Here is a 19,463-nt window from a genome sequence, read left to right on the forward strand (position 1 = left end):
TATAAATACTTGAAAAGAACATTCCAGTCTTCAAAGCTCCCTGGATCTTGCTGGGAATAATGTAGAAGCAAACACCTCAGGAACATGTCTCATACTAAGATAATATATTGCATATGGAAAAGAGTCTAAACTGAATGTTTTAGAAATATCAATAATCATTTATAGAAATATAAAATGCATTTTCTAAAAAGAAACAAACTTAATTCTTCTACCACTTTCATCTTCATCTTTATAGGTTCAAGTGGAAGGTCTGACAGGGAATATAAAGTTTGATCAGAATGGAAAGAGAATCAATTTTACAATAAACATCATGGAACTCAAAAGTACTGGTCCTCGGAAGGTAATTTGAATTGTCTTACAGTGTCTTTAAAGGTTTTACCATGCTAAGCAACATGTTAAGGTAGGTAATGAAACCCTATACATAATTAAAGCATGAGTTGTGATAATATTTATTCATAGGTGTATCTACAACAGTCTTGCAGAACAAAGTAAAAATACGTATTATTTCTTTCTAACAAATACGAGTTGTTATTTCTGGTAAGTACTACATAAGAGTATTTTCCTTTCAGTTTTTCGGATTAAACTTTTTGCTTTCCGATCTGAATTGCTAAATGTGAGCCAGTATTTGGGGAAATATGCTTCTGAATGACAAATGGAGGACACCGCTTTTCAGTGATGTTTCTTTAAATGTGATTATCTTTCTGCTCTAATTCCAAACCTTTCAGGAAAATCCAGTTTCTCAGGTCTTCCTAATCGGGAGTATTTCCTAACCCTTTTGATCCTACGGTGTGTGATGTTGATACTAAAACCTGTTAAAACGTGAATGAAAAAGGTATAGCTGTATTAGACAAATTAATGTGAGCAAATGTCATTAGTTCAACTTTTTACTATTTTTTATAGTCTTTAACTACATAAATAGAAATATTTGCACTGGTAAATCCATAGCTAAAATAGTTCTCTGTGAGCGTAAAACGAGGGCATAGTAATAACATGCTTTAACTTTTCTATGAAAGTTCATATTCACTGCTGTCTGTGCATCCTATAAACTCTCTTTAGATTGGATATTGGAGTGAAGTGGACAAAATGGTTGTGAATCCTCTTGATGGCCCTCTTGGAAATGAATCTTCAGGACTAGAGAATAAGACTATTATTGTCACCACTATTTTGGTAATTAACCTCATATTTTGTCAAAAGGCAGTCTGTCCTCTGTCCTACAGTGATTTGTTTGTCATCATTATGTTAATTTAAATATACTGTCTTTTTATTATTTAACACTGTGACCTGTTACTTATTATGGTACATAAATAAAATCTGTAAATTAAGGAAATGTATGTGATTCGGTATGCAGTTTTGTTCTGTAAAAGACAAATGGTCATTGACTGAACATTCTAGAAAGTTAAAATTTTTAGACCTGAAAATGGATGTTAAATACCTGCTTTCAAAGGAGAGGAACTTTGTCTGAGAGGCAGAACCGTAGTGTTAGTTTTAGAGAATGGAACTTGCCAAACAGCAAAGAGACTGGTTCTTATGCTTCAGAATTGTAGCTGCTTGATATTGGTGAAGTGTAAAGTAAAACATTAAAAGCTGTATTCTAGTTGTCTAGAAAATAACATTATGTACTGTCACAGAACAGCATCTTTCTGTAAGTTACACAGCTTCTTTATCAGTTTGGACAAGTCACAGGCTAGCATAGGTATTTCACTGTATGCAAGAATAGTTCGGTAACAACTGAGCAAAGAGGAGATACGTTAGTTTAATATGACTTATGACTCATCACCAGTTTTGCTGATGATAAAACTTTACTGCACAGTTATAGATATCTTATGTATTTTTTTGTATAGTAATTCAATAAAGATACAGCCTGGAAAGCTTGAAGTGTTTTCCTAGGGAGAGATGTGGTTGTGAAATAGGAGTAAATTTTCTTGTATTAAGACAACAACAAAAGCAACTAAACACCTTTGCCTTCTTCCATCCAAACTATATGAGAGAAAGAAACTGATTTTGGAACTTACTTTTTCTTCTCTGAATGCATAACTCCTGTTAACATTCATGGTCATTATTTACATACTGCTGGGAATCACTATACCTGTAAGTATTGTTATTTATGTATGACTGTGGAGAATGCAGCTTTTAATTTTGTTAAGGACGTGTCACGTTAATAATTAACGTATACATAGCATGTGTGATTCAGATGTTATCTTCTCTCTTTTTTCACATGTAAAAAGAAGCATATTAATGTATGAAGTGCACAACTGATAACGTCTTTACCAAGTAGCTAAGGCAAGTTCTTTCTGTGCAGGAGTCCCCATACGTCATGATGAAGAAAAATCATGAAATGCTTGAAGGAAATGATCGATATGAGGGCTATTGTGTGGACTTAGCTACAGAAATTGCTAAACACTGTGGATTCAAATATAAGCTCACAATTGTTGGGGATGGCAAGTATGGGGCCAGGGATGCAGACACGAAAATCTGGAATGGGATGGTTGGAGAACTTGTTTATGGGGTAAGAAAATCTTTTCTAATAAAGCCATTAAAGATGACTGATGGAAGGAGCGGGATTTGGTTTATTTTTCTCTGTAGAGTAGAGGAAAATTCTCTAATTCCTTTGATAGAGAATTAGTAACTTGTATTGGCATGAAAAGTTTTGAAAGTAAAACATGGGATTAGAATTTAAATGCAAATGAAGTTGGGAGGAAGTGAGTGCATATTTTATCCTTCTGACCAGGTGAAAGGCAATGTACTTTACTAACACTTTTAAATGTGATACGCTTTTAAAAGGGCATTTGTAAAAAGGGAAACCTGGAATATGCTAACCACGTGGTTATATGCATTTCAGTAAGAAGAGTTTCAACTAAAAATTTCTGAAATTCTTCATAGGATGTTCTTGGTGAAACTAATGTTGCTGGTGTCTCTGCCGGCCTATTTTCCGTTTGTGAAATGCAATAGAAACTAAACCGTTCTTTGCTCTGATCATTGTATTAGCTATTATTTGCTTTTTTTCTTCCTTTACAGAAAGCCGATATTGCAATCGCTCCATTAACTATAACATTGGTGAGAGAAGAAGTGATTGACTTCTCAAAGCCCTTTATGAGCCTGGGGATATCAATAATGATTAAGAAGCCTCAGAAGTCCAAGCCAGGAGTGTTTTCATTTCTTGATCCGTTAGCATATGAAATCTGGATGTGCATTGTTTTTGCCTACATTGGGGTCAGTGTAGTTTTATTCCTGGTCAGCAGATTTAGCCCATACGAGTGGCACACTGAGGAATTTGAAGATGGAAGAGAAACGCAAACTAATGAATCAACTAATGAATTTGGGATATTTAATAGCCTCTGGTTTTCCCTGGGTGCCTTTATGCAGCAAGGATGCGATATTTCGCCAAGGTTGGTTACTCGCCCATTTCAACTTTGTGCATTTATGGTCTCAGCCATCTCAGCCAGAGGAGGTTCATGGTGCATATATTTTCACTGTCATAAAGAAATTATTTTTCTATGTTTTTTACCTCCCTAAATCACAAAAAGTCCTTGAAATAAAAGCAGTTGCCTGGGACACAGGGTCGTGATGTATTTGATCGATACTGTCTTAATGTCGATCATGCATTTGCCAAGTGAAGTTATATACACCATACAGAGACTGTAAAATGCATAAGGTTCAAGTCATTCCATGCCTTCTTGGAGGGGTACCGTGTTTTTGCTGCATATTCCCATTTTACAGTTGACAGTGCATACAGTTCACAACAACTGTAATGGGAAAAAAGGGTAACATACTAGTCACAAACTACACAGGCAGCGCTTTCCCTCTAAAACGCGCTACATATCATAACACAGTTATTAACTCACTGGTTTTTTACAGGAGAGCCTTGAACTGAAATAAAAGTCATGTGATGGCTCTAATTTCATGTGAATAGTTGCAAAACACTGCTGGTTTTCCGTGGCCTGGTTTTAGAAAAGTCACAAAGGAAATCGCTAAAATGAATTTGAAGGTCCAGTTTATAAATGCTTAATTCCTTGTGGATTTTTACCTACTTTATTAGGGACAACTGTAAAGCACTTACATTAATTCCTTTGCAGCTCATTAAATATTCTATTTCCCTTGCGTACAACCGGTTCTAGCCTTGATTCAGCAAAGTGGTAAGTAGGTAGGTAAATAACTACTTGCAGCTTGAAGGAATACAGTAACAAGTGAAATAGGGCAACTGGGTTTAAGGAAATCAAATCAGAAGACCTATCTAATTATACTAAGCAATTTAGCTTTCTTCTAAACATCCTAAAGTAAGACAGGGAACAGGTCAATTTCTAGTGAGTCTAGTGGTTAGCGTGCAAAATAAATCACATCAAGGGAGCATTTCTTAGATAGAAGTCATGCATCCCAAAAGGCAACAGCAGGTTTTCAAGTTGTTCTACTGCGGAAATAGCAGAACATTTATTGTGTGAGAACTTCAGCAATTCTGCATAAAGACTGGCATATCACACTGATATGTACCTTTATGATGAAAGATGCGGTGGATGTGGCATATAATACAATAAGAACTATAGATAAGAAACAAGACAGTGAAGAGAGAGCAAATTGTTTCAGGTCATGAGAAGCTGTGTTAATTTCAGTCCTGTGAGGTTTTTGTATCAATTACACACTTCACAGGTTTAGTTGTCTGCAAAGTCCCCTATTAGGTGGAAAATTATTTTTATTGAATCAAGGCCATAGTAGAATAATGATTTTTTTTTTGTTATTATTTTACTGGCTATTAAAGCATGACAGTTGTTGTGCACGGTTTGATAACTTTTGAAAGATGATGTAAGAATAATGATAGTAAATGGTCATCATAAAAGGTGCATGAAACTCAAATCATTTTGGAGATTCAAGATTTAGTTTCAGTGAAGTGTTTAACAGCACTTTATTTCATTGCAAACATATTTTTGAGGAAAGTGGTTAGTTTGTATATTATCTGTTTATTATTAAAAAGGAAAAGGGCTGAAAACACCTCAGTTATTTTTGTTCTTGCACTAAAACTATCGCTGTGGAATTTGGACTCCCCACAAATGAATCAGAGTAGATATGAAAAGGGGTATTTTCAAGCATCAGCAAAATATCTTTGTGAAGTTCAATTTTGCACTATTGCTACTATCATTTCTCTAATAAAAATGACAACCACTGTAAGAATTTTAGAGTAGTTAAGTAACTAGGGTTTCCTGACTTTGAAATAGAAGGTGGTGCTGCGTAAGACTGGACCACTGGAAACTGGTCTGCAATAGCAGTCTCCATGTTGCCATCACGGGTAGCACAGAAGCAATAGAATAGAATAATGTATTATAGGATAATGATAACTTACAGCAAAGTTATCCTCATCTTTTCTGGGATGTGGGTATACTCTGCACCTCTACTGCCATATAATACCTTTGTAAGTATAAAAAGTAGTGCACAAATTTAGGCAGTTGTGCACAGAAATTGTTATTTTAGTGTTTAATGATCTGATGAATGAGGTGCTTGTAAAGTGTGGGTTCCTGTTGGTGTATAATTATCAATCTTGAGAAACTTTTCAAAATGTACATAAAAAAAGAAATGATTTATTTAACTGGGACAGACCTTATGGGAAAACTTTGAATACAAATGACAACCAAAAAAATTGTACATATAAAATGTTATGTGGGAGCATAAAGTCTGAATTGGCATTGAGCTTATTCCTTTTTTACAAACTCAGTGGCAACTTTATTTGCTGACAGATCATGGGCTTTTGAAGATTATTATCATTTATAGCAGGTGTCATCACTACAACATAAAGTGCCATAAAATCATCAGTTATTAAGTACGCATTGTCAGCGATTTTTACCTTGCAAATAAATATTTATCATATAATTCAATCTTTTAATTGTAGAATTATTTTATACTCAGATTACCTCCATGTGAAAGTAAGTATGTAATATATTTTCAAAGGTGACAGAAAGCATGTTTGCAGAATACTTCTCAATTTCGAAGGAACTTATAATAATTTCTTTTCTATAGTCCTTTTTAATAACATATTCTGGACCTTATCTGACTGGATTTTCATGTAGTAGAGTAAATTAGTGAGTCTCTTGTGACATGGAATAAATCTTTTAATATCTGAATTGTCACAGACATTTTATACAATAACACTTTGTCCAGATTTGGTTGTATTTATTTTTGCTCCCAGTTTAATAAATCAGCTTTACATAACTATCATCTTTAAATGTTTATATATATATATAGAGTTATATTTATCTATCTGTCTAAATATTATGTCAGAACTAGTTTGAAGTCTCATTCACAATACAGTAGGCTGGGTGAGTGATTTGTAATTTGTTTATTTAATAGATAGAGGAGACAGATCAAGACATACCTAAGCTACTGCAGCGCCTTAGTACTAGACTTTCAACTACGTGCACATTTCTGCCAAATAATTAAGCACATCTTCAAAGATAATGTACTCCTTGCTATAATGTCTTGTTTGGAAACAAAGTAGTAAGTAATTTCAAAGCTTAAAGGATCATTAAGAAAATGTCAAGTTTGACAATAATGGCAATATCAATATTTCTTTTCTATTAGTTTTCTAGCATTGAAAATAATTGAATTTCTCTAGTTGTGTGTTCTATACTGTTTTATATATTTTCTTGAGTTCTCTTTTCTTCTCTCTTCTTGAGCAGGAGATGCAAAACAAAGATCCATAAGAGCCCACCTGCTGCAGTTAAAAACTTCAGATTGTTATTATTTAAAAATACACTTCACCATTTTTCTGTATTATCACTGGTGGTTTCATGTTCAGTCCTCAGTTTGTTAAATGCTTGTATCTTTCAAAAGTTGTGTGCACTTTTTAGTTTATGGATATTCCCTGGACCAGTTTTTATTGCAGATAATGCTATTTGTTTCTCAGTATAGATTGTCCACATAAGCCGTTGTTTTGTGGAAAACAGTCTTTGTCTGAATGTCTTAGGAAAATAAGCAAACTAAAGGAACTTAATTTTTAAGGGCATACTGGTTTATCTGAAAGCACTTTTTCACTGATTTTGCTTGATCCTCTGCATAGTGTCACGCAAATTCTATTCAGAGGGAACGACAAGCTTACGTGTTAAATATAGCACATTATGATGGGAGCAATTTCCAGGGTGTTCATGACTGAAGAACTGGATCACTAAATTCTCCCTAAAGTAAACTCTGGAGTCTTGATTTTGGCAAAGTCCAGGAGATGTAGTGGAGTATGCCTCGATTTCCCATCTGATTACAAGATAGCCTGAAATGCTTCCCTATAGTATAATGCATCATTTGCATAAAAGTGATAACATGTGTTCCTTTTTAGGACTTTCATTTCACTTTACAAATCCATTTCATACTTGTTATTAGATCCCTGTCTGGGCGCATTGTTGGAGGTGTGTGGTGGTTCTTTACCCTCATCATAATCTCATCCTACACGGCTAACTTAGCTGCCTTCCTGACGGTTGAGAGGATGGTGTCTCCCATTGAAAGTGCAGAGGATCTTTCCAAGCAAACTGAAATTGCTTATGGGACATTAGATTCTGGCTCCACTAAAGAGTTTTTTAGGGTAAGAATTTCTACTTTTTAGACTTCTGTTTTGTTTTCAACAGGTCTTGGCTCATGTAAATGTGTTTTCCCTAGGCTTTGTAAAAGGTTACTATAAAAATGTGACATGTGCAGCCGAGCTCGCAAGTATAAATGTTTTTGTTTATTCATTATCATTACATTCTATTATCTATATATAAATATAAGAGTTATGTTATAAATACGCAAAAGTGACTGCAAGGAATTATCTGAAAAATATTCCACTGTAAAGTAAAAAGGTACGTTCAGAGAAAGGAGTTGATGTCATTCATCTAAGCTGTCAGACAGGAGGTAACAATTATAAACAAGGCTATTTAATAGTTATGTTATATTTTAGGTAATGTCACAGTGAATAGGGGACATGGGAAGGTTCATGGTCATGGTCTAATAAGTATTTCACATGATTTTTCAAGCTTGCAAATGGGGAATGGGATACAACCCTGTTAGCTGCAGTAGTAAATCCATGCCTGCTTTTGAATACAGTTATATTTGTATTTGTATTACAGTCCTGCCTTGGAAGCCTGTCATTCCTCACCTTCTGCCTCTGTCTATTTCGGTTTCAAAAATGCATGAGACTTATAATGTGTGAGTCTTAGGCTGCCCTTGAGACACCAGCTAACATGGAGAAATCCATCCAGCAAATGAGTGAGACACTAAGGCTGCTGGGAAAAACATTGTGGCTGTTTTGCCTTGTGTCTCTCCCTGTAGTGGAAGTGGATCAGAAGTGGATCGGAAGTGCTACAAATATGGAAAACCTGTTGTTTTCATATTTTTTTCAAATGGATTATGATAATGGTTGGTTTAAACAAAATGTATTTTAAAATAGGTATAAATATTACATTTACATTTCAAACATAGCCTGCCATAAAAGTGAAATGAAACAAGTTCTCACAAATATTTTCATGTACTATATAGTTAGAGGAGTAACTGCTAGATTATGGTTTTCACTGGATCCTGTAATGCATCCTTAACTGGTAACGTACCAAATAGGAACCATACATGTTTCAATTGTAGAAAAGCATTATTTTCTGATTTTGATGATAGGTCCGGTAATAAGACCTGCTGCTGATTGCATTCCTGTCGGCTAAACCAAAACTAACATCAGGTGTGTAAGCCAGTAAAAATTAGATGGGGTTTGCGCCAAGATTGTTTAGAAGCGTTCAGAAGCATACAAGCATGTGTTTCTGATTTTGTGAGCATAAACCTTTTAGATCATGGCTATACTGGCGACTGAGCGTGAACTAACAGTAGGTCATGTCAGTTCTTTTGAACAGTTTCTCTTTAGAGATTTTTAGGCTTTCTTTTAAAACAAAAAATGTTTGTATGTGCATGCATCAGTATGTAGTGTTTGTTCTCCTAGCACATACATACATTTTCCAATTACACTTTTACACAACTAGTATTTCTGGTGATTACCCGAGCATTAATAACTTTTGTAAAAATCAGGTGGAAGGTTTGTGAGGGCATATTCTTCACCTTTTCTTAAGTTAGCTTTGGGTCCGCACAAACAAGGCTGTAATGATCTCTGGAAATTTCTTCTCAGCAATTTCTATCACAAGCAAGTTGGTACTGTGTAATGCAACTTCTTAGCCTGATGGCTCTATCGACTATTTGCAGAAAATCACTTAAACTTGCCCAGTTATTTTTCAAGAAATAATAGCTATCAGAATTTCTTTCTAGAAGATCTGAAACTCAAGTTTTAAGAATGCAACACTCTTTGCTGGAGGCAATGTGAAAGCAGTCTCTAGCACTAAGGAGACTAAAACTTCACCCAGAGTATGTCTGTATGGTGACTGGATTGGAGTGGATGTGTGATTTTTATATGACCTGAAATTAGGACTCAAATTCTTTCAACATCTGGAAACAACCTGAGTATTTTTCTAGCAGAAAACTAAAATGGACTTGCTTTTTCTCTGTCACTGTCATGAATTAAAAGAAACATTTGGGGTTTTTTCACAGTCTGTTTTCTCTTCGAGAAGTGGCATTGTTTGCAAATTTGTTTTCAATTGATGGAGCGTATAGTGGACCTTAATCTTCATTAGCAGAGCCCTAATTCCTGGAACAGCACAAAATTAGGGATTGTTGTATACTGGGGATGAGAACAGTAAACTAAACTTTCTTTGCTGCTAAAACATGTTCTCTGATAATACTTTACACAAGTGTAAAAGACATATTTCTGAGCATTTTCCAAAATGGAATTCTCAGCAATAAGCAAGGTGGTGGAAGTTAGCTGAAAAAGGCTATCCTGAATAGCTGAACATATATATGCGATGTTAGTTGAAAGAAGTGGGTTCAAGTCTTTGTCCGGCTTCTATGACTGCTTAAATGACATGAACTCGTTGAGATGTTACACTAGCTTGGGTATGTCAGGGATGTCACATTAGCTTGCTTTCTGTTTTGTTTTAGTATTCTAGTCTTTCAGCCACCTACAGTATGTACATACTAGTTTCATGTCTGCAATGGCTGTGGCTGGCTCCAGTGGCTACCATGGTTAGAAGGACCCAGGTGGAGGAAAGATAGTGGCTCACCACACACTCTACAGACAGTATGGGAGTAGATGTACAAGCTAGTCCATATCACTTGACTTGGAGATAACAGCCTTGGCACTCATGACAAAAGGATGTATTGGCTTTGCACTTTGCCCTGTTTTAGGTACATACTCCCTAGCTTCAAAGGTAATACAGTCTAGTAGGAGATCTTCTTGCCAGCGGTGAGTAGAGCATCATTTGGCACTGAATCAAGAAACATAACTGAGAAAAGGGGATGAAAAGGCATTGTACTCTAGTGTTGCTAGCGCTGCTTTAAGATGAGAATCAGAAGCTTTGTCCATCCTGCATAGAAAGTATCAGTGCAAAACTAATGGATTTAACAGTATTTTAAAAAGAAAAAAGTAATGACAGAGCTTTGCTGAGCAGTAAACAGCAGCAGGAGACTATTACTTCTTAGTAATAATGTTATAGATACATAATTTTTCTTCAATGGAAGATCTGTCAGGTCTCTTGATTGTATATTTGTAAATAACAGAATGTGTAGCAGTTTTCCTAAGGAAATCTCATAGCTGCTACTAGGAGAACTGTGAGTATGGTCAAAGTCTTCAGAGTTCTGTTCCGCTGAGTTGGGCTACTTACCATTTCTGATACTTAATAGTGCCTCTCTCTTAGGGGGATAGTGCTTTTAGAGTTCTTAGTGCAACTGAAAGCCTAAACTAAGATATATAGTGCATTGCTGTAGCATTTTCACTTGGGTTTACAACTTGAAGTAATGGGCGAAAACATTGAAGAAAATGTGTGTGGCTGTGGTTTTCCAGAAATGTGGTGTTTTTCTCAAATCACTAGCAGATTGTAGTGGTGAGAGTGTGAATAGGAAGCACAGCAAGCACTGCTCAGAAGATCCAAGATTCATTTCAGTTGATCTCGTACAGGCACATCATCTCTATAATTGTCAGATCACAGATGCTGCTTGATGGAGCAGTAAATGGTGGGGCAGTGGAATTTCATCACTCTGGTACGTACTATTGACACTATCCACAGTTACATGGTATTTTTACCTTCAGTGATTTCTCAGCAGCTGCTGTAAATGCAGTTGATGTATGCATTAGCCAAGACACATAGTTGAACTTTGAAGGGAAAACAAAGTCACTAACCCAAGAAGACAGGCTACTGCTCACCTGACACTGCAGAAATTAATTTTAAAGTATTGTCTATAGTCTATATGTATTAACTCCTGAAGTTGCCTTGATTGCTTTCATGGGCTACGGCACTGGAAGAAAGAAGGAAAGTACAATTGTGTAAGTATCCAAGCTTAACATTCACTGGAACATTTCCATGCTTTCCACCTGCTTGAAGGCATATTGAAATTTAATATCAAAGTGATACAAAGAGAACAAAAGCTAATTATTTTTGTGCTTTCATCATGTTTTTTGCTGTATGCATAGCTCTATTCATCGAAAATATGAACAAACCTGATAGTCAAATGAAATCAATCATGCTCCCTTTTTTTCCACTTTAAAAGATAAATTGTAACTAGTCTCATGTGTAAGGTAAGAAGGCATCTCAAAAATAAAAACTGACATGCAGAGCAATAATTAGACTAATTTACATTCTCTCTGTCTGCATTAATTTTTATTTAAAATCTTTTTATGTGTAACTATTTTGAACCAAAAATGTGGCATGGACGGACCAATCTATTTTGTTCTAACTCTTTTGATGGCCTTGAAGAGCAGATCCTCTGCCAAAGTAAAAGCAAGCAGAACTGCTCCATAACAAAGAAGTATTCTTCAGCTTTGACTGAAAAGACTGTGCAAGAGTTGCTTATTCTTACTTAAGAGGCAAGAGTTCCGGAATGAAAAATTGGGCATTGGAAAAATGCCAAAAGGATGATAATCCTTGCTGTCTTACAAAGACATCCTCTTCCATAGTGAAAAGCCAGCAACAAGAATAAGAAGAGCTGACAAGACCCCTTGAGTCATTTCTCCTGCAAAAGTGTTGTCTGTTGGAGGCAAAGAAAATTTGGCCTGAAGATTAGTAGTATTGTCTTTTCTGACGATCTTCAACACGGTCCAGTGCCTCTAGGTTTATGAGTACTTTGAAATATTTCTTTAACTTATAAAGGTATTTAAATTGATGGTTGTACTCAAAAAGAGAGAAAACATACAGCAGTCTGTCTGTGAACCTCAGTCTGTCTTTATGTTCATCAAGATATTCAAGCTTCTATAAAAACCCCGCAGGAAATTTCTAAAACCAGTGAGAAGAAACATTCTTTTTTTTTTCTTTTTTTTTAAATGGAATTGAGGTAAAAAATTATGAGTCATACCTCAGCCTCAATTTTTGAAGCTTAAGATGTAGAATTGTAGAACATATGTTTCCAGAGTTAAATTTTGACTAGCTCTGCAGAAGTCTTTGAGAGGCGAAGGAGACAAAAAGAGTCAGTTATGAAATATTCTGTAACTTCTACCACGGACTTGGTTCCTTAAGAGGCAGGCGCATTTCATGAATCTGTGAAGGAGATACAATTAGAGAGTATGGGTTTGGCTTTTTAAGTTTGACAGAAAAAAAAAAAGGTACGTAGCTGAAATGTTGAGGAGAGGTAGACCTGAGCACTGCGATAATGAAGACTGCCCTTTGCATCCGGTAGTATATTAGTGAAGATATTGTTATATTTTTTTGTGGTCTAGAGGGCTCAAGTGATTAATTTTCAGTTGTCGTCTTGTTTTTTGAGGTCCTTGCATCTGGGCAGCACACAAAAGAATTGATTGAGGCCATTGTGAGACTAATTTTAAAAGAAAGAATGCACTAATCAATGCTTCCTTTTTTTTCTCGAAGCATCTCTTTGTTATTTTCCAGATCTCATTTTTTTTTCCCCCTCCACATTACCCAATATCCTGATGTCTTTTGCAGACAGCCCAGTGAGCCTAGTGACCAAAACACTGTGCTGCTTCAGAAACCTTGTTACGTATATTACTCAGAAAGTGTAATTTCAACTTAGTATTTGCAGAATATTTATTAAAAATAAAATGTATTCCTTTCTAATAGAATTTTCCTTCTGTGTTTGTAAGGACAAATTGTGTCTGATAAAAGAAACATGCTATTCCCTGATCTTCTCTTTCAAGTTTTCATCAAGTATTCTTAGATGTTCTAATCAAAGTATGCTCTGTATTAGTTAATTTTTTGCTGGGCAAAAGTGAATTTGCAGATTTGTAGTGGTTTGAAGATTCTCCAGTGTTGTGTAATTTGTTTTCTAAATTGATACACTCTAAAATAAGTATAAATGAGTATAAATTCTGTTGGCACTACTTCTGGGGGCAAATCATTCCATAACACCCCACTTTTTATGATTAGGAACATTCTTTTATTTTCCATTCTAAATGTATTTACAACTAGTTTATTCTCAGTTATCACAGTACATTAATTATTATTATGTAGATTTTATTTCCTTCTCCATGTTTATTTTCCTGGTGCATTAATACAGAGCGAGTATGGGGTTTTTCTTCTGAGCTTTCATCTCTATCAACAAAACTATATTTATTCTTGTTTTCCAGGCAAGCCATTTTGGCCCCCAGTCATCTCATAGTTCTTCTGTGCGTGTGTGTGTGTGTGTATCGTAGTTTGAATTAATTGTTCCTGAATGTGGATGAGCAGAGGTGTACATTGTATGCTATCTGAGATCTCAGCAATACTTTGTATAAAAACATTAATATTTCTCTGCCTTTTCTGGAAATAGCTTTCTCCCAATTGTATTGCACTGTTTTCTGGTAATCATTTTGATCATAGTGATAGACTTGCATTTCTTTCCTCAGGTTGTCTTACTGGTCCCAAAGTGCTGGACCATGCTTTTGAAGTGGAAAGTTTCGTTTAATTTCTGTCAGTATAGTGCTCAGAATTTTCCACTTCTTATATATAACAAATAAATAATTGCCCATTGTCTGTCTTGATGTGTTTTGATATCCCAATTTCCTTTCTTATCAAAAAGAAAGCTAAAGTATACATATAGATTATGGTCCTATGTGTAGATTGTCTTTGTTCTCTGCATTTCTTCCCACCACACAGCAGATACACTTCCCTTCTCCCATTCTTTTTTCACTCATGAGGTTTGAAAATCTGCTGCTGATTGGTGGGGTTTTTTTCAGTTTACATGACATACAGTTTCCTTTATGTTGTCAGGTTTCCCCTGATCAAATCAAGATCCTACATTCTACATTCGTATTACAGCGATGTAGCAAAGCTGTAGTAGTAGATACTGCAACATGACTGTAGTACAGCTGTCCCTCTATCGGTAGGTTTATTACAGTAAAGTCAGTTCTAGGAGTGGACAGCAGATTTTCCTTGTGACCAGCACTTCAAAAAGAACAGTTGGATTTAGGTCATCAGTGTGGAAAATAGTTTGTGTGACATTTATCTGAATTTTTCATGAAAGAAGATTGAAATGGTTGGCTTTGATTTTATAAGTATGCTGAATGATGAGGAGGAATTTCAATTCTGTTGAAACTGAAAAGAATGAGTCTCGGAGGAGGAGTCATTTCAGCAAGTATTTTAACAGCCATTAAATAGCCTTGAAACTTTAACACTAACATGCCTTTGTAAGACAAGCTGCTTGGACGCTTATCACATGAAGGATATGATGACTACATAAGGTCCTTGTCTTGCACATTCTTGGAGAAAATTATTTTAAGTAGGCTTTTGAGGAATAAGTTCTTGAGGTGGAATTTTTTTACAATTTTTATTAATAAGATCAAATTTAATAAAGATGTTTTAAGTAGCTCAATTAAGTCGTGGAAACTGGAAAACCACAGAACTGCATCTTGAGAACATGTAATTAATTTTTAGCAGTACTGAATGAAATTATCCATATATTACAAAATTTAGATCTTCCATATATTTGAACTTTAATTCACTGTAAATATTCACCCAGTATAAATGAGGTTAAGTATTTTAAAGTACTTAATCCTGAGCTAATTAAAGAGGCTGAAAAACTACTTTCGTTCTTTTCTGTGTTTTTTGGTTGTATCAATAATTGATTTACTGTGTAAATTGGCAAGATTACACATTTGTTGTTACACTCCTAGCTACTGATGATGATATCAGTTCCTGTCCTTTTATTCAGTATGGAAGGTCAACAGGATGGTTACACAAACCATACTTGAGAACTAAAGTTCTGCTCCCGCAGTACGAGATCATCGTCTAGTAGAATGTTGTCAGTCTGAGGAACTATTTCTGTCAATGACATACTAATTGCAGCACCCCAATTTTAAGAATAGGTCTTTGAATGACAAAACGGAAAAGTTATCTGATGACCCACAAAATACAGTTAATTAATTTCATAAGGCTTTGCATAATTTAATTTCCCAATGAGTTTCTTAATGAAGGCAGTATTTTACATTTAAATGGGATGTGTACTTTGTAGTAATAATTATTTTCATAGTCAAAATGCCCAGTGGTGACATGGTACTATAAAAAAAAAAAAAAAAGTGTTACGCCCGGGGGCATTTTTATATCAGTTATTGTATTTTCATAGAAGTGGTAAATAATGGGAGAAAAAGTGTTCATTGTGAATATTAGGGTCTTGTACTGTCATGTTGGTGTTGATTGTCATACCAAAGTTATAATTAGCTTTTAACATTTCATATATGCACTGAAGTGTCACCTTGGAATAGCAATCAGCCACAGTAATTAAGAACAGTGCAGATTATGTAAATATTCTTGCGTTCTTGTAGTCAAATAATACAGCAATCTACAATGGTTCTTTGTTTGGATCACATGATAGAAAGTTGTGGTGGTTTTTATGAAGCGCTGCTGTCCTTTTAGGTTTTTGGTGCCATTAAAGAAAGAGGACGTGAGAGAGAGATGTGAAAGCCCCGCATGCACACAGGGTATCCTGCATTCACAAGAATTCTGTTTCTTCATGATTTAGTTCGCTCTTGCTGATGACTGCATGCTTTTCTTAGTGCAGTTTAAGGAGATGAAGATTATTTGCATAGGAGTAAAATACACGGTCAACTATACTACTGACCAAATCTAAATAACAATGTACTGTGCTTTCATTTTTCACAAAGTATTTGAGTTAGGGTAAGTGTACATGCTTTTTTTAAACTATCAGATAATGTTTGCTTTTTGAGTGAGTGTGTGTGTGTGCACAGAATGCTAGATGAAGGTCTCTTAGCACTGCCCTTTTCTACATCCTCTAGCACTACCTTTCAAATAAAAGACAAATTCTGAAAACAAAAATGAAGGAAATGACACAGTTATGAAAACAGAATGAATTACTAAATATAATGTGTAGCAATATAAGCAAAAACCTTAGAAGTCACAGCTATCCCCTAGCTAGTGGCTCATTGCTCTTTTTATGAGTCTAGACAAGGTCAAGGACTAGGTAGGGATCAAGACTCTGAGCTGTATGAATGCCAGCGTTATGTTTTTCAGTGTTCATGGCTGCAGAGGACTGTGTGGTCATGGCAAATTCTGAGTGTTATTTCCTGGTAATGTTTTTCATTACAGGTTTTTATTTCCATGGTTGCTGGGTCAGGTATTCCTAAATTCATTTATATGGCAAGAACCCTGTGAGCCATCTAGTGGGAGGTTTCATCTTAACACTTGACCATTTGGAAATATGTTCCTTGTGCCTTTTCCCATTGAACCGTCCTGCACCAGCCTCTCAGTCTGTCATGGGATTTCGCTCATCCTTCTCACTTCCCTGTTGTGATCAGATTTCTGTGAAGTGACAATGAGGAGCTGCATTTTTCTGAGGTTAAATGACAAAAGCAGAATAGGCTTTGATACACCCTTGTTACTTGGTGTATTTTAAAACCTGTAAAAGCTCATTTTAATCAACAAGGAAACAATGGAGTAAGAAAAGGCAATTAAGTTAGTTTTTGAACCTCTTCATGACAGTTACGTAATGGGAATAAAGAATGCTTATTCATTTAGTATTTGAATGTTTGTGCGAGAAGAAAATAATGTTTTAAGTATCAGTGTAACTTCTCTTCTTCAACTTGGGATCCAAACACCTTCTAATGAAAGTTGTAGTGACGGCAGCTGGGTGTATGATGTCTGTTTTGGGTTGAACTGAACCATGTAAGACAGCTCTAAAGCATCTTGAAGTTTCCCCCCTTTATAAAGCAAACCTATGGTAATTTATGAAGTATCGCTGTAATGTTTTTTGTAACACTATCAGAAGCTTGGTGTCTCTTGCTGAGTTCATAGTGATAAGTCCCATGCAGCAAGCTGAATGTATGCTGCCAAATGAATGTTGATGTATGGTAGGAATGGGATGGAGCATCTGGGTTTAATTAGAGAGTAAGTTTAGAGAATGAGAACTCAGGGAAGATTGAGCTCCTTCATATGAGGCTGGAGACTTTTGAGTCCAAGCCTGAGTAGGCTAGGAAGGAGGAGACTGAGCACCCTGCAGAGCTAGACCCTGGTAGCTCTACTGCCAGGGAAGAGAGCAAAAGCAGCAGGACTCAGGGAACAGATGACAGAAAGCTATGCAGTTAGGATTTAGACTTTCTTTATATTCTCTGGTGAAGTTGACTGAGTCTCTCAGATATTAAACGGCGTGGCTGACTTGGATCTGCAGGTGAGTCTCTTTCAGGCATGGAAAGCCATTTGCTATCTGTTATAGGCACTTACCTATATCTGTCTATGGATCAGGTAAATTATAGGCAGAGAAAAGTTCAGTGTTGGATTTTTACTGATAGCTTATAGATTGCTTTGTGAACTACCTTTTCAAATATGGTGCAATATAACGTTTTTAGGATTCCCCTAGTTTTTAGGATCTTCTTGTATGGAACAAGAACAGTGCATACACAGTATGGCAGATGTTCCAAGAATCTGAGAAACCCACTGTGCCTTCAGCACACAGTTATTTTTCTCAGTCATTCTGGTCCTGCTGAGTATATCCAACTCTTTTGATATTAATGGGTATACTGAGTATGTTAGATAACTGATCAGAATACGCAGCAACTGATCTGCAAGGGAACTTTCAAAAAGCCATCTCTGCCAACGTACATGTAGATTTTGGTAATGGTTGGAATATTTAGATGTTAGAAAACTTACAGTGGTTCTTAGTACTGCCAGAACTTTTAATACTAGTAGACAGACAGAGACCATGGAGAATTCTGAGCGTCGAAACCTTCCTAGACTACATTTCTGAACAGGAAAATAAGGGTAAGTCTGGGAAAGTGATAATGTTGTACTACAAGGACAGTGAAGCCTTGGGGGATAGTGAGGGTGTTACTGGTACTTTTATACTCGATTCATTTTGTTTTAAAATGGTGTGATTATAGATGTTATGTGTATAGCAGAATTGCAGTTCTGAAGCGTATGTTAGAAGATGTCTTAGAAAAGAAGTGCTTCTAATATGTTTTATCACAGTACAGATTTGGTATACTTGCACATATAATAGCAATATCTGGCAGAGAACTAAGATAACTACAAAACAGAATGGTCTTGGCTTTTGACAGCAAAGTAGAAATGTAACAATAGTTGAGTTACATGCAACATAGCATTCCATTTGGTAGTAGTTTATTGTCTACTTCATATCATTTACATTGTCTCTTTAAGAAACTCATTTAGGGTTGATTGTCAGCTACCCTGGTAGTTCTACAGATATTTTGATCAGACAATGTAGAATGTGAAGTGTTAGCACATTTAGGTTTTCTACTCAGCTTACACAGGAGGAGGTGATATAAACCTATGCTTTCTTAATTCTTCATTAGAATTGTGCAGTATGTGACAATATGAGAAATCCAGCTTTATATACTGTTTCTAGCTGGTGATGGTTACTGTCCCTGACTTGTCGTATGTCCCATTCTACCTGCTGTTTCTTTGATAACACTGCTTCCTTTTTGGTGACGTCTAGGTGACAAACTTTGTTTTCCTCTATTTTTTCCCAGGTTAAAAAATAACAATCAGTTGGTAGTTAAAACTGCCAGTTATAGTTATAACTACCAATTGGTTAAAGCAAAAGAAACGTACTTCAGGTAACAACCTTTCTGAAAGAAAACCCTGACCTGCTGAGTTGAGTTGGTGAGGCATGTGGAGTATTACAAATAAGAAAAGCCTTGAAACAGGTTCCTCACTATTAACATTCCCTTCAGGTTTCACAGCAATGTTAGTTTCCTCTGTGGAGCAATCTGAAGTTTTCTAGTGCCACTGACACATTTCAGCTCACCTCTCATTTGCGTAACGCACAGCTGCAGAGAGCTGCAAAAGAGAAGATGATGTCGTTTGAGTGGGAATTTCTGATGAATATTTTGCTGAAGTTTGAGTATAGATCTTATCTTTTAATCTGGCACACCTCTTACAAAGTGGAAGTAGCACTGTTTGCTTCAAATCTTTAACAAATATAAATAACAAATAAAAAAGATAACAATGACAGCATAATATTAATAGAAAAAGAGA

At 35.8% G+C, this 19,463-nt stretch overlaps 1 protein-coding gene across 4 annotated transcripts in view; it reads left to right on the forward strand.

Moving 5' to 3' along the window:
* The window catches only part of GRIA2 (glutamate ionotropic receptor AMPA type subunit 2), a 95,672-nt gene that overhangs the window by 71,686 nt on the left and 4,523 nt on the right, over positions 1–19,463 (forward strand). For all 4 annotated transcript variants that reach the window (XR_012587376.1, XM_074589750.1, XM_074589752.1 and 1 more), the window contains exons 8-12: positions 236–340; positions 1,057–1,167; positions 2,300–2,506; positions 3,016–3,386; positions 7,354–7,552. Coding sequence is in view for 3 of the 4 variants with exons in the window: in XM_074589750.1 (XP_074445851.1) it covers positions 236–340; positions 1,057–1,167; positions 2,300–2,506; positions 3,016–3,386; positions 7,354–7,552 (993 nt within the window). In the remaining variant the exon portion in view is untranslated. The remainder of the gene's footprint in view (positions 1–235; positions 341–1,056; positions 1,168–2,299; positions 2,507–3,015; positions 3,387–7,353; positions 7,553–19,463) is intronic.

Source organism: Larus michahellis, chromosome 5 (genome assembly GCF_964199755.1).
Source record: "Larus michahellis chromosome 5, bLarMic1.1, whole genome shotgun sequence".
NCBI lineage: Eukaryota > Metazoa > Chordata > Aves > Charadriiformes > Laridae > Larus > Larus michahellis.